The sequence below is a fragment of the Erythrolamprus reginae genome, chromosome 1 (genome assembly GCF_031021105.1).
Source record: "Erythrolamprus reginae isolate rEryReg1 chromosome 1, rEryReg1.hap1, whole genome shotgun sequence".
Classification (NCBI taxonomy): Eukaryota; Metazoa; Chordata; class Lepidosauria; order Squamata; family Dipsadidae; genus Erythrolamprus; species Erythrolamprus reginae.
The window spans coordinates 337,514,398-337,530,517 of NC_091950.1; the positions used below are offsets into that span (position 1 = coordinate 337,514,398).

At 38.5% G+C, this 16,120-nt stretch overlaps 1 protein-coding gene across 1 annotated transcript in view; it reads right to left on the reverse strand.

Moving 5' to 3' along the window:
- The window catches only part of HEATR1 (HEAT repeat containing 1), a 65,295-nt gene extending 53,730 nt beyond the window's left edge, over positions 1 to 11,565 (reverse strand). Inside the window, exons 1-8 of the mRNA XM_070733997.1 lie at positions 11,389 to 11,565; positions 9,784 to 9,937; positions 8,404 to 8,620; positions 6,678 to 6,819; positions 5,700 to 5,801; positions 4,324 to 4,464; positions 2,927 to 3,138; positions 2,420 to 2,553 (exon numbers count right to left, since the gene is read on the reverse strand). Of these exons, the coding sequence (XP_070590098.1) occupies positions 2,420 to 2,553; positions 2,927 to 3,138; positions 4,324 to 4,464; positions 5,700 to 5,801; positions 6,678 to 6,819; positions 8,404 to 8,620; positions 9,784 to 9,925 (1,090 nt within the window). The 5' untranslated portion in view covers positions 9,926 to 9,937; positions 11,389 to 11,565. The remainder of the gene's footprint in view (positions 1 to 2,419; positions 2,554 to 2,926; positions 3,139 to 4,323; positions 4,465 to 5,699; positions 5,802 to 6,677; positions 6,820 to 8,403; positions 8,621 to 9,783; positions 9,938 to 11,388) is intronic.
- Between the last annotated feature and the right edge of the window lie 4,555 nt (positions 11,566 to 16,120).

Sequence of the window (16,120 nt, forward strand, 5' to 3'; positions counted from 1 at the left end):
GTCGCTGCAACCTAAATTTTCTCCCACCTTGACCTCTGAAACCCGATTCCCATTTGTAAAAACTAAATCTAGAATATTCTCCCCTCTAGTTGGTGTCTTAACTAGCTGTGCCATAGCTGCTCCTGTAAAGGCCTCTACTATATTCTTACTTTTGCATGTAAGGGCACTGGGGATATTCCAGTCAACATCAGGCATGTTGAAATCACCCATAACCACAATATCTCCCTTTACTGCCATTAGGGTAATCTCATCCACCATCTTGTTGTCATGTTCCTCAGATTGCCCTGGAGGCCTATAGATCACCCCAATTCTAATGACAGAACCGTCTTTATTTTGCATGCAAATCCAGAGGGTCTCCAGATCTTTACATGTATTTTGAATTAGTATTGTTTTTAGACTTTCTTTAACATAAATGGCTACTCCACCTCCCCTTCTCTCTATTCTATCCTTCCTATACAGTGTATATCCTGGTATGGATATTTCCCATTCATTGGAATCCTTAAACCATGTCTCAGTTATGGCAACCAGATCCAAATTATCTCTAGATATTATGGCCATTAACTCACAGAGCTTGTTGCTCAAGCTTCGAGCATTCGTGCACATTACCCGAAGAACATTATTTTCATTATTAGTTTGCCCCTTATCATCAACAACTACATCTATTTTATTTTCAGCTCCCTTTTCATAAGCTTCCAGAAACTGATGTATCCTCATTGGTCGGGGACAGAAATCCTCCACATCTGGTACATCTCTGTCCCCTTTACCTAGTTTAAATGCCTGTCCAAAAAAGCTCTGAATTCCTCACCGAGCACCTGGGTACCTCTGTATGATGGATGCAAACCATCCCTCTTAAACAACTCTCTATTAGACCATCTACTGACATCATGACTTACATAACCAAAACCTTCAGCTTTACACCACTGCCTTAACCACACATTAAACTCTCTGATACAACTTGTTTTACCCTCCTGGCCACAAACCGGTAACACCTCTGAGAAAGTCACTGAATCAGTTATTTTACCCAGCTCCACACTTAGACTTTGAAAATCTCTTTTTACTACATTAACATTTCTCTGGGACAGATCGTTTGTGCCAAGATGCACCACCACATCAACTTTATTACCTTTACTCACAGCCCTGACAATGTTTGTAATCCGCCTCCTGTCCCTGTGGGCAGTGGCTCCTGGAAGACACCTCATCACCTTCACCACATCCTTCCTCTGTCCCAAATCAACACCTCTGACAATCCAGTCACCCACAAGAACATGTGTCCTCTCTTTATTTCTACTAACTCTCAGACTAATGATTTAATGCTGACCAGCTGCTGTAAAGCTGATGATGCAATGAAGATGGATCAGCATTAGCATTGTCCTTTTAAGACTGAGGATAGGTCCACAGGGTTATTTCCACTTTAAGATTTTGACTACATAAAAGGGAGACCATTGACAAGGTATTTCTCTCTCCTTGTGCAATCTCATTCTCGCCTACTGTTCGGTGTCTATTGCCGTGTTCTCCATATAGAGTTACAAAGAAGATTGATTGCTTGTCATGTATTTGCCTACCATATATATATCTTGTACACTGCTCAAAAAAAAGGGAACACTCAAATAACACTGAATGAATGAAATATTCTGATTCTTCTGTGCTGGATGTCAGAGAAAGTATTGTATATATTGTTATTGCTTACCCATTACTTTCTAAGCGTGCTTCAAATGTTCATGTATGCCTTTAAACATATACTGTAAGTGGCAAATATGGGCAGGTTCCAAACAAAATCCTCCAGAAATGCAGATGACTACTTTGGGTAAGAAGGAGGTGACCAGATTTTAACATTGGTAAAGCAGGACACCATTGATTGGTGTATGTGTGTGTGTGTTCTTTCTTTTTTTTAAATAAAGTTTATTGATTTTTATAATTATAATAATAAAAACAAATACACATTACAAATAGGTGCACAGTGATATGAAATATTAATTTCTTAATATGACATAATTATCTTCTCATACCCAAATACACAAAAGAAAGACAGCATATATATACTGCTCAAAAAAATAAAGGGAACACCCAAATAACACATCCCAGATCTGAATGAATGTTTTTATTTCTTATTGAATATTTCATTTGCACAACTATTCCATTTGCACAACAGCCTGTGAATCAGTGTTGCTTCCTAAGTGGACAATTTGATTTTAGAGAAGTTTGATTTACTTGAAGTTATATTCTGTTTTTTAAATGTTCCCTTTATTTTTTTGAGCAGTGTATATAACTTGTATATAAACTTCTGTTAATGTCTAAGGCTCTGCATGCTGTGTTTTGCTCCTGGGTTGTCTCCTAATAGTAGTCATGCAGCAAACACTCTGACATATTCCTTATTTATACTGTACAATGAAAAGATGCACAAGTGACAAGATGAATATACCTGCTTTTCCATAAATAGCTGAATGAATTAGATGGGGCAGCAGATAATGTAAAATTGGACTGACATCGTGAACTGCTGAAATTTCATGAAGAGTGGCAATCAGATTGGGTACATTACACAGATGAACATATGGCCTGCATTAAAAAAAACATTGTAATATTAGTTAATGGGTCCTCCAAGCTGGCTGTGAATTTCTTAAAAGAAATGATGTTAAGAAATAAATCCTTCCACAAACACCCCAAGATATTTTAAGAGTTTCTACAGCCGACTGTTGTATTAAATATCATTATGACAAACCTCCAGTGAATCCATAATTTACCTTTCAATTTTTCTGTAATCCCCATTAATAGTGAAAAGCAACAGACTTTTAAGCAAAGAATACAAGCACAGAAAAACAAACTAATTGCACTAAATACAATTTTGACAAAACCATTTCATTTGCTGATGATAGAGAATCATATGCAGCACCACCCCACCATCACCACAAAATACATTTATTTTCCTTACTTTTTCCCAAGTCCGTCTTCCTTCTGGCTTTGTAGAAGGACAATCAAGCAGCAAAGCCCATCTTTGACAAGAGAGGGTGTTTTGGTCAAAGTCTTGCTAATCAGCAACATCAAGGATCGAATCAATGATTGTTCCATTGTCACCCTCACAGTTAATTGACAGATGATCATATACGTTGCAGCTCTGAAATCCACCAAGGATGATTTCAAACCCTGTAGTAAGGAAAAGGAGTACAAATATATTTGATGGTTTACCATAATTGTGACGGCTTTGAAAGTAATATAGCACAGTACATCATAAAGCCCTTCATGGCACCGGACCAGAATATCTCCGGGACCGCCTTCTGCCGCACGAATCCCAGCGACCAGTTAGGTCCCACAGAGTTGGCCTTCTCAGGGTCCCGTCAACTAAACAATGTCGTTTGGCGGGACCCAGGGGAAGAGCCTTCTCTGTGGCGGCCCCGACCCTTTGGAACCAACTCCCCCCAGATATCAGAGTTGCCCCCACCCTCCTTGCCTTTCGTAAAGCTCTTAAGACCCATCTTTGTCGTCAGGCATGGGGGAACTGACACATCTCCCCCGGCCCTATACAGTTTATACATGGAATGTTTGTGTGTGTGTTTGCTTTTAATAATGGAGTTTTTAGTGTTTTTTAAATTATTAGATTTGTTTTTTACATTGTTCTTGTTATTGTTGTGAGCCGCCCCGAGTCTACGGAGAGGGGCGGCATACAAATCTAATAAATAATAATACTAATACTAATAATACTAATAATACTAATACTAATAATAATAATACAAGATTTAGATCAGGGCTGTCAAATTCCTGCGTCACACACTGGCCACACCCACACCTGGTTTGGGGAGGGGGAAGTCCCGATATGTCATGTGACAATGGCATGATGAGTTTGACACCCTTAATTTAGATCTATATAAATAGCACTGGATAATGGGGAAGGCTCAGGATTTTCAGAAATACATCTATCGTTGTTTTATTCATAATAGAAAAATCTCTTGAATATAGACCAATGGTTCCCAACCTTTTTTTGCCATGCCCCACCCAAGCAACTCTAAAATCCTGATGCCTCACTTTCTCATGATATGTAATTCTTACTATTCAAAAAGTGAACTCTGCACATGCAGAAGAAGCCTAAAAGGCAATTAACTTGATTTAAACAAGGCTCCAATTTCCCCCATTAAAAATTAAATTACCCCTCCATGGGGCATGGGCCCCACGTTGGGAACCAGGGGTATAAACCAAAAGGCCAAATTAGGATAGACTAGAAGAATAACCAATTGTTCAAAATTGGGAAATACACCATAGATTGCATTTAACAATCAGTCTCACTTTATTTAACTTATAAGAAGAATGTATAATGACAGCTAAGTGATCAGGTACCTTTTGGATATATGGAAGCAATCTGGAGATAAGAGTGTCTGTGACTTTTTCTACAGATGCAAGAGCGGAAACAATTGTAGAAGCATAAAAAGTCAGCAGGACTCTCATCTGTGATGAACTCTCTGGGTACTGTGAAAAGACCTGGAGGAAAGACAAAAAATACATTTGGATTAGGGGTAATGTAAATAGTAGGAAGGCAGGAGGGAGGAAGGGAGGGAGGGAGGGAAGGAAGGAAGGAAGGAAGGAAGGAAGGAAGGAAGGAAGGAAGGAAGGAAGGAAGGAAGGAAGGAAGGAAGGAAGGAAGGAAGGAAGATCAAACCACACATTATTTTTATAAGTACAATATGTTTTCTCTATTCACACATTGAGTTCATTCACCAGTGTGGTGTTATGGTAAAGATGATGGAGCAGAAAAAATGGAAGGTTTAGTCTACCTTAGCTGTGGGAGTTCATTAGGTGACTTGGCCAGGCATTCACCGTCAGCCAATCTATCAAAACAAAGATACTGCTATGGGGCAATGGAGGAGAATACACTATGAATGCCACCTTGAGCTCCTATACAGGCAGGATAAAAATCTAATCAACAATCACATGGCTAAGAGAGATAGTATATTCAGGGTGTCCGGGGGGAAAGCATTTTGAAATTCCCTGATATTTCCCTGACGTTTCCCTGTAACTTGCGATCTAGTTAAGGTGCGGTCGTAGATGATGTCATACTAAACAACTAAGCTGTGGAAAAATATTGGTAGCTGAGAAATCAATTTGTTGCCACAGTTATGCTCATTTTTGCTTGACTTTGCTCAATCCACTTTTTTTACATGATTTTTCCCTGACTTTTAAACATTTTAATACAGTTTGTTTCCCCTCCCAGATTTATTCCATTTTTTTCATGAATTCCCTGATATTTCCCAAACCACCGATTTTCCTCATAATTTCCTGATTTCCAGGTTTGCTGGACATAGCTCCCATAAGAAGTACAAGGTGATATGTGAGATATGTAATATGTGATATTCCCCCTTTCACTTTGGAAGTACAAAATTGCATCCAATTAAATAGGAATGCACGCAGGCAATATTACTGCATGTTTGACAAAGGAATGCTACTTCTGTGTTTAAAGTTAGGAATTCCAAAAAGAAATAATCTCATATAGAAGAGAAAAAAATCATGCTGTCCTGGCTAAACATGTCTGTAGTTGGACAATTTAATAATTTTCAGGACAGTTTTTGTTCACTTAGTTGCACTTTGTTCACTTAATTTCTATTGCACTCAATTAATTGTTGTGTCCGAATTTATTTTTAATATTTAACTAAATGCTGAGGGAAAGGGAGGGAGGGGGAGACTGTCACCCCAACAGTGCATTGGTAGAGTTCACCAACCTTTACAGATTTAGTCACTAGGTTGCATAGGAAATCCATGAAACCCAAATCTTTGTGGCAGTGCGTAATCAAAGTTCCTCGTGCGAGAGGGACTCCAGGTTTCTATGAAAGAGAGCGAGAAAGAAAGATAAATAGATAGGTGGTCTTCAACCTCAGCAACTTAAGATGTGCAGTCTTCAAATCCCAGAATTCCCCAGTCAGTATGCTAGTTACAAAATTTCAGAAGTTGAAGTCCCCATATATTGAAGTTGTTCAACTGAACTAGATCAAGGGTAGGCATAGTTGGCTCTTCTATGACTTGTGGACTTCAACTCCCAGAATTCCTGAGCCAATCATGCTAGCTCAGGAATTCTGGGAGTTGAAGTCCACGTCATAGAAAAGCCCTGAACTAGATAATCAATTTTAAAAACAGATAACACCAGTTCATTGTATTTAGTTCAAAACTTCAAAGTTAATTCACACACACATAATTTCAAAACCAGTTATTTTTTTCCACACGCCATTTTTACTCATGCATTCTTATATTATTCAGAAATTATCTTATGTTGTTTTATTCAGATTCAAAGTGCCAGCAATTAAGATCACTGGGTCCCTCTGGCTGGCTCACTTTTTCAAATAATCTCAAATAATTGCTATATAATTTTATTTTAAAAAGCAGGTGTAGGCATCAGCATATATGCCGCTATGATATGCTAAGACACAGTAATAATGATTACTAATAAGTAATTCAGTCACTAATGAAAGACAAGAAATTTGAAAACTAAAAAACAACTCCCCCCGCCAAAAAACCACGTAAGAACAATGGTCCAAATCAATAGGTTTTAAATTTATTGATTTGTTCAAGCATACCTTGTATTTAAGTAAAATAAAAAAGCAAAAGAGGGTAGGTATACAAGTAAGAATGCTTCACAGAAATGCTCTGCGCAACACAGATAGCATCATACAGACAACTTCTTATATTATTTTTCACTACTTTACCTGTATTGGATGCAGCCAATGCCATTTATGAGTTGGGTCACTAATTTTTAAAAGTTGGATAACTCGCACAAACACCTTTGTCTCATGGTAGGGCAACACACAGCCAATCAAACTGTCCTGATTATACAGATGAATGTGGAACCTACATTCAGAACACAGAGACAATTATATAAAGAAGTTATCATTTCAGATCATTATGGATGCAATATGATATAATCCATGATGCAGGTAGTCCTCAACTTACAACAGTTTGCTTAGTGACTGTTCCAAGTTACAACACATTGGAAAAAAAGTGAATTCTGACCAATTTTCACACTTATGACAGTAGCAGTATCCCCATGGCCACATGATTTACATTGGATGCTTGACAGCTGACTCAAATTTATGACATTACACTATCTTGGGGCCATATGATCACCTTTTGCAATCTTGACAAGCAAAATCAATGGGAAAACCATATTCACTTAACAACCTTGTTATTACCATATTTTTCAGAATATAAGACCTTTCCTCCCCTAAAAGAAGCTGAAAATTTCAGTGTCTTATACTAAGCTTTTTTTCAGCTTCAACAAGGTGCTAATGAGTGAAGGATCTTCCATGTGATTTTCCCTTTCCCTGTTTTTTCACAGCTGCTCCCTCTGACAATCAGCTGGGCTTCTGTGCTTTAGAAGCCTTTTTTCAGCCCTAAAGCCAGTGAAGAAATATTCCATGCTTTGCTAGCAAGCAATCTTCCACCTTTTTTCAGCCCTAACCAAGTGCTAAGGAATGAAGCGATCTTCCATGCTTTGCTAGCAAAGTGATCTTTCCTTTGACTGCTTTTCCATTGTTTCACTCTTTGAAGATAGGGAGAAGTGAAGAGTTTTAAAAACAGTTTTTTATCCCCAACCAGGGATAAAAAGTAAGCACACACATTCAAAACCAACAAACTAATGTGCTGAAGCTGGCCAGACTAAGGACTAGCCAGATGAATATCTGGTAGGCAAATTATTTTTTCTCTATTTTCTTCCCCCAAAACTAAGATTCATCTTATACTCCGATGTTTCTGATACTCCGAAAAATACGATAATTTAACAGCTGCAACGATTCACCTAACAAATGTGGCAAGATGTAAAAATGCTGCAAAACTCCCTTACTGTCTTGCATAGTAACATAAATTTTGGGTTCAACTATGATTGTAATTTCTGCTAAAAATGCTAAACCTTTATCTTTGCACTGGTGCTTCTCTTTTTAAAATCAATTAAAACAGATTTGGAACTCTGGCTGATCTTTCGAAGTTAGAAAAGTTGTAGAGTAGAAGTAGAAAAGTGAGTAGAAGAGATGCTACTTGCCCTGTGAGAATTAAAACTAGGAAGATAGGTAGTCATTGGTGAGAAATTCAGAGTATATTATGTGCAAGAACATTTCAATTTAACAAACGGGAAAGGAATCCTCAGAGAGGGGCAACATATAAACCGAATGAATGAATGAATGAATGAATGAATGAATGGATGGATGGATGGATGAATGAAAAGGGGAAAAACACAAGAAAGCAAAAAATACATTGGAACCAGTTTGGCTTAAGGGAGAAAGGAAACACTATTCTTAACTATCCCTCATAATGAAATATTATGGTGGTTCCAAATTCTATTTTATAGAGAAACACATTCTAGGAATGCTTTGAGGGGATAGAATCTATGGACATCAACACAACAAGCAGTAAGATATCAGAGAAGCATGAATGAATTACCTGTGAATCAGCCACTCAAGGCATTTCTGTGCTGGCTTAAGCATGAAGTATGGTGACAAGTGAATCAGGAACAATGAAATATTTTCATCTAGTTGCTGGTTTACTGCTTTAGTTTGGACACTGCGTTCCAAACCTTTAGATATTTGACTGAAAAGTGTTGTCTCAAATATTTCAAAGTATGGGTCAATCCCAATCAGTTCTTCCAGGCCAGTGCACCCTGTGAAAATTGTCAGGAATAGTTTTAGTAATTGATAGATGCTTTTTTTAAAAAGACAGTGCCAGGCAACAGGAAATCTTTTTATCCTGACTGTTCTTAGAAATGAAGTTGTGCGGATGACATAATTGTAATGCACAAAGTTAAAGAACTGCAGGTTGACATAATTAAGCCTACAAATCAAGTCCTAGTTTAATTATCAAAATGCAGAGCCATTCTAGAGCTGCCCAAGCTATTTTATTCAACAACTTACATTTATTAAGAACTTACCTATAAATGTGTAGCACATATATATTTATTAAACTTACTACATAAGAGCAATAGCACTAAGACTTATATACCGGTCCAGAGTGCTTTACAGCCCTCTCTAAGCAGTTTACAGAGTCAGGATATTGTTCCCAACAATATGGATCCTCATCTTATCTGAAAACCAAGTGTTTTTCAACCAACAATCTTCTATATACCACAAGCTTATTATAAACTGAATGCAACATATACCCATCAGACATATGAAGCATGCTTGGCTAGGATTTAAGGCTTGTAACTAATTACACAGAAATTAACAGTAACTAATTACACAGAAAAAAGACTTTACATTATGGATTGAATTATGAGAGTATAATAGATGTGCATGCTTAATTACTTACTACACTATGCTATTATAACAAACTTTTATTTTTCTTCTGTGGGGTACATAATAATCCATGAGATTTAATTTATTTAATATTGTTACAGGGTACGGATTATAACAAGATTAAATTTAAATGACCCCACTTTATATTCTAATCCTGAAAATGCATAACGCTTGAAATTGAAGGCATAATTTGTTCCACTCCTCTCTAAATCAAATTTATAATTTTATCCAAAATCCACAAACGCTTTCATCAAGACAAGCATGTACACAGTGTGTATATGAGTGTGTATATGCATATATGATTGATTGATTCATTCCTGGTGACTATATTTGTGTGTTTGATTTAACCACAAAGAATGATCCGCAATTTTTAAGAACTTTCAGAAATGGCATCATTCATTTTTCTTTTAATTATTTCATCTTGCCCCTTTTTTCTCAGCCAGGGAAAGGTAGCATCAGTGGCAAAGGTACAGAATACTGGGCTATTAAGATCATCCATGGTAGTTGGCCATGTTTTTAAGGCCACACTTACCTATTGCAAAAAATGTCTCTCTGTCAATATTGGCAGCTTCTTTACAATCAAAGAGCAATGAAGCTGCTTCACTTCTAGATAAGAGGCTGGGGTCATTCTGAGGAAGCGCAAGGCGCTTCAGCTGATGCGCAAGGGATGTCATTGTTTCAAAATCCTGTGGTTGAAAAAAAATCCAATTAAAAATCATTCACAGATACAACAACTATTAAATCAATCTTCCTGACCAGGTGCTCTTTCAAGACATCTTAAACTTTTATCATATCTAGCCAATATTCTGATAGCAAAGGGTGATAGAAAACATAACTGAACTTTAGAAGAGAACACCACCAGAATGGTGAATTATCTACCAAAGCAACTTACCTGTAGTTTTTATATCAGTTGAGTAGCAATAAAGCCATGGGCATAATTTATTCAATGTTTGGTTAAGCCAGCACTACATCCTATTGCCTTAAGCATGATTTGCCCAGCAAGAACCAATTGTCTGATTAGTAATACCAAAACCAGACCAAACATAGACACGCTAAAGCAAGGGTCTCCAACCTTGGCAACTTTAAGATTTGTTGACTTCAACTCCCAGAAGCTTTGCTGGCTGAGAAATTCTGGGAGTTGAAGTCCACAAGTATATATGGTATCTTGCTCAACAGAAGTAACTATGAGAGGGACCTAGTGGACAACCATTTAAATATGAGCCAGCAGTGTACAGCAGCTGCCAAAAAAGCCAACACAGTTCTGGCTGCATTAACAGAGGGATAGAATCAAGATCACGTGAAGTGTTAATACCACTGTAAGGCCACACTTGGAATACTGCATTCAGTTTTGGTTGCCACCATGCAAAAAAGGATATTGAGACTCTAGAAAAAGTGCAGAGATGACCAACAAAGATGATTAGGGAACTGGAGGCTAAAACATATGAAGAATGGTTGCAGGAACTGGGTATGTCTACTTTAATGAAAAGAAGGACTAGGGGAGACATGATAGCAGTGTTCCGATATCTCAGAGGTTGCCACAAAGAAGAGGGAGTCAGGTTATTCTCCAAAGCACCTGAGGGCAGGACAAGAAGCAATGGGTGGAAACAGAGAAGTAATAACTAAGGAGAAGACAGAACAACTGATCAGTGGAAAGGCTTGCCTTCAGAAGTTGTGAATGCTCCAACATTGGAAGTTTTAAAGAAGATGTTGGATAACCATTTGTCTGAAGTACTGTAGGGTTCCCTGTCCAAGGAGGGGGTTGGACTAGAAGACCTCAAGGTCCCTTCCAACTCTGTTGTTGCTATGATGATGATGATGTTTTAAAGTTGTCAATCTAGCCTCACTAGGGTAACACTCAAGCACTTTGCCGCAATTCAAGGGAACGAGAACTCGCTCGTATGTTTGCTATCCCGATCAAATTCAAAACTCAGTCCCCCCGTGGAAACCAGACAATTCTACAATCCTCATCTTACGACAGTCTCTGTAACAAGACGAGGGGGCGGGGCGGCAAGCGGGTTTAGCGGTGAATTTATGCCATGCCCTTGATTGCCCCCGGGAATCTGGCGCCCACCCAGCGCAGCGCAATCCTAAATCGATGCAGCTTCCACACTCTCAGGATCGTGCCTTAAAGATCTACCTGGTGTGCCCACGTCTAGGGCAGAGACAGTGGATCCGAGTCCAAGCAGCAGTTTTCCGGAAGGATGAAGACGTGTGAAGCCGGGGGGTCTACGATCTACCAAATGCGCGATCAACTGCCGGAGCGCATCTTCTCCGATGCTTCCTTCCCAACGGCAAATCCGCTCCACTTCTTCCCACGTGGGTAACAGACTTGCCAAACATTTTCCCCCTTGACCCGGAAGCATAAACTAAAGCACGAACATTTCCGCCGTGGCGCGGTTAGAAGCAGGTAGCGTCCCCTTGGCCCTGCGGTTTCCTTGCTTCGATCGCTGCTCTCGGCTGCCCCCTCTGGGCATTGAACCAAAGGCGCTTTCCCCCCGCCCCCCCTTTTTTCAAAAGGCGACTGGACTTTCTGGTTTTCCTTTTTCTTTGAAGACGTTTCGCTTCTCCCGCAAGAATCTTCTTGAGCTTCTTAGAGGAGAATGGAAAGATCTTCAAAGACGAAGAAAAACCAGAAAGTCCATTTTCATCTTTGGAAACCCCCCTCCCCACACACACCACCACATTTGGGACTATCATGATCTCGACGACTGAGAATCTCTGTAGACCAGGGGTGAAAAATCCAGCAGATTCTGACAGGTTCAGGAGTACCAGTAGTGGAAATTTTGAGTAGTTTGGAGAACTGGCAGATATCACCTCTGGCTGGCCCAAGTGTGGAGTGGGAATGCGCAGAAACAAAAAATTTACAAAATCTCTCACATGCACTTGTCCCCTCATGAGATTTTGTTTCCTGCACATGCGGAGAAGCAAAACCTCGCTGGAATGCATCTGTGCGCCCACAGCAGAAGCAAAGCTGCGCATGCAGCTCAATTTTTGCTACTGGTATGCCGTCCTTATCCGTACCAGTAGTAACCCAATACTGCAGTATCTTTCCCCTACCATACTCACCAAGCCACACCCACCAAGCCACATCATACCCACCAAACCGGTAGTTTTAAAAAAAATGGTTTTCACCACTGCCATAGACATCGGGGTATTGAAGGCCGCAGATCTTAAAAGTTGCCAAGGTTGAGAAAGGCTGCTGAAGATGGATTCCCGAAGATAATTTCGCTTTCCATTGAGATGGGGGGTGGGATAATACATTTAAAGGAAAAAAAAGTTAAATCTTAGCCTTGCTGCATGGAAGAAAAGAATGGATTTCCTCTTTTAAGGTATAGCATGCAACTGACAGGTTTCATAAATACAGGTAGTCTTCGACTTACAATAGTTCATTTAATGACTGCTCAAAGTTAACGTGACTGAAAATAAAGTGACATGACCATTTTTTAACACTTACAATCCCCACAGTCAGTTGGGGATTGAGATTCTTGGAAACTGACATACTTCGGGCTGTTGTAGTGTTGCGGGATCCCGATGATCGCCTTTTCTGGCCTTCGGACAAGCAGAGTTAATGGAAAAGCCAGATTCACTTAACAACCATGTTATTAACTTAACAGCTGCAGTGGTTCATTCAACAGTGTGGCAAGTAAGATTGTAAAATGGGGCAAAACTCACTTAACAAATGTCTCACTTAACAACATAAATTTTGGGCTCAATTGTGGTCATACGTCGACCTGTATTCGTATCAAAATACTGGCAGCCCCTAGCTTACGTTGAACCTTGTCTCCAGAATGCATTCAATAAAGTCAACACAGTGGCTGCATGTAAAATCCAAAAACTGTATGGATCATCGTATTGACATTTTTGGCTATGTTCCATCCACACCTCTGTGTTACCTGATCTCAAGGAATGCAAGGTTGGATCTGATTAATATGTCCATCAAGGCACCTGAAGTTAGAGACCATTAGAGTCTAAACTAGGAAATTTTTTACAAAAGCAGTTTTGAAGGTTAGCAAGAGGGGAATGTAAATATAGGGTTAATGTGGTATATGAATGTAGTCTCTTTATTCATTCGTTCATTCATTTATTTATTCATTCATTCATTCAACATCTTTCCATACTCTGCTAATTCAAAAAAGTTATGGCTTACATTGAATAAGAAATGCATAAATTGCTTCCAGGTTAACAATCTAAAAAACTATAGCCCTAAGTGCTGTATGAACAAAAACAATTAGCATAAGCCATTTATTCCTTGTTCTTACTACTATTATCTCCTTTGTAACCATCTTATAATCACACATTGCATGTTTACTGATGTTCCAATGGAGACCCAGATAATTGCTGGTTGTATAAAGATGACCTAGGGATCAACAGCTCCATTATGCTTGTCGGTCCAGCCTGCTGCCTGCTCTGCAATTTTTGTAATAACAATTGTCAATTGTTGAAGAGTGTGACACACCTTTGAAAAGAGTTGCTAGCAAGTTAAAAAGAAAAATGGATCTCTTTTAGAATGAGTCTTTGAAGCGGAACTAAAAATACAGTTTCTCACATTCTTGGCAGTGATAATAAACTGATGTGAAATAGAAACCGAACTTATTGATGCTTAAAATGTATGCATGTGTGTATGCATATCGTAGTAGGTTATTCTTCATGTAAAGTCCCGACTGTTTTTTCTCCTGCCTTTTGCATTCCCACTACCGAACCATTTTTAAATCCTTGGATCTGTCTCACCATTTTTTCCAGCTCTATGCCAGCACTATTTGTAGTTTTCCACCTGTCACTGTGTGTATTATATCCTAAGTCTGGGTAGTGTTCCTGAAATTCTCATGTGTGAAGACATGAGAGGAAGGTGATTCATCTGTCCTTTTCTGTGTGAATTTTTTTAAAAATCAATTAGGCTTAAATATGCTTACATGGAAATAACATGCAATTACTGTTTCAAGTAATGTGCTTCAGAATAGAGGTGTTGATTTCATTGAAATAATGAATTTTCATATAATTTCAAGCAAAAATCGTACTGTATATTTCCAAATATTTTTACGTGAAAGTTCATATTTCACATTAGCTAATTGACTATAACCCAAAGTATCTTTTAAAGTGTTTTAAAGTGTTTTTTTTTAAAATCCCATATTTCCATTCAATAATTTCTGTTAGTTTAGTGAATCCTTTGCCTGAAACTTTATACAATCTTCTTATTTGTGTTACTCTATGACATTGTTTTCGGGACAGGATGTCCATTTCGCTGACATCTCCTAGAGAGGAAAAACTAAAGATTATAAGCTGGAGACTTAGAACACATGAAAGTATTTTCTTTACACAACACCTAACTCATGTAATGCACTCCCACAAGAATAAATGATAAGAAATTAGAACAATTCATGGAGGATACATATGTTAGGGGGCCCTTCTAGTTATGACATTTGTTTTAATACAGATAAGGGTAGTCTTTGAATATTGACTGGTAGGTATTGCAAACAAATGTGCGGTTGGTTTTCTGTCCTCGTTTTCCACTTTCACTTGAATCCATTTGATAGTGTGGAGAGAGGTTTAGAACAGACTTTTATCCTGACCTAGCATTCCTCCAAAATTCCTCCTTTTCTAAGTACGTATGCATTCTTTTCAAAATTATTGAATCAGTTAAATTGCTTAATTCTCTCAGTGATGGGTGGCAGTGGTGGGTCCCACTTACCTTCGCCAGCGGTTCACATCGCAACGTTTTGTGTGTGCGCACTCACTCCACTCACACATGTGTATCCCCTTGTGCGAATTGACCTCCGCGCATTCTCAGAAGATGGTTTCAGTCTGAAACACAGCTGAGGACCTACTCAACTGTACTTCAGGCGAAGAAATAAAGTTCGGTATTAATTAATTACTGAAGTTGAAGAGAAGCCATCCAAATACCAAAAAAATCGCCAAAAATTCAAAAAAAGAGAGAAATGGCTGTGCGCATGGACCAACACAGACAGAACCGGATCCATGATGCCATCTTCATATCACCAGTGGGTTGCTAACAGTTTGGGCGATCTGGTCTGAACTGGGAGAAATCCACTACTGATGGTGGGTCTCTTTGCCATCTTAAGAAGTAAATTGACTGCTACTACTGTAAACTTCCCATTTAGTCCCTGTGTAGGACTTTTTTCCAGAGGATAGATGGTCTTTGTTTAGTGATTGCCTTGTTTAAAAACATTTGCAGTTATTACAGCAATTAAAAAATGATGTTGTGACCATTGTTCAGACTTAGGACCATTGCAGGTGTATAAAACAAAGAAAAGCTGCAATAAATTCATAAGTATGGTCAAGGTTTTGCTTAGCCGCTGCTTCGATTAGAGACTTAGTTGCCAGTCTCAATAGTGGTAACTGAGTCTACGGAGAGGGGCGGCATACAAATTTAATAAAATAAATAAATAAATAAATAAATAAATAAATAAATAAATAAATAAATAAATAAATAAATAAATAAATTGAATAAGGGCCACCTGGATGTGAAGTAGCTAACCACAGATATTCTGCAAGAGTTTAGATTCTGCATTATGCAATAAATTCTACACCTTTACTCAAACTCTAGATTGCTGCTATAAATTGTTGGACTGTGAACATCACTGGGTCTTAAGGAAGAAAGACTGCAGTGGTAATTATTATCTACTATGGGTATCTCTATGTATTTATGCATTTGCCTCTCAGCAGAGCAAATCTACACGTTTGGATCATATATTCAGATTAAGGGGAGAAAAGCAAAGCAAAATGACTTCCATTGTCACATCTGGGAAGAAGTTGGAAATTTTACTCTTTGCCGTTGCTTGATTAGATTAAATTAGGAGTACTGTATGTCTCTAAAAGGGCCCTGAATTTTTCCATGATGAACTTAAACCACA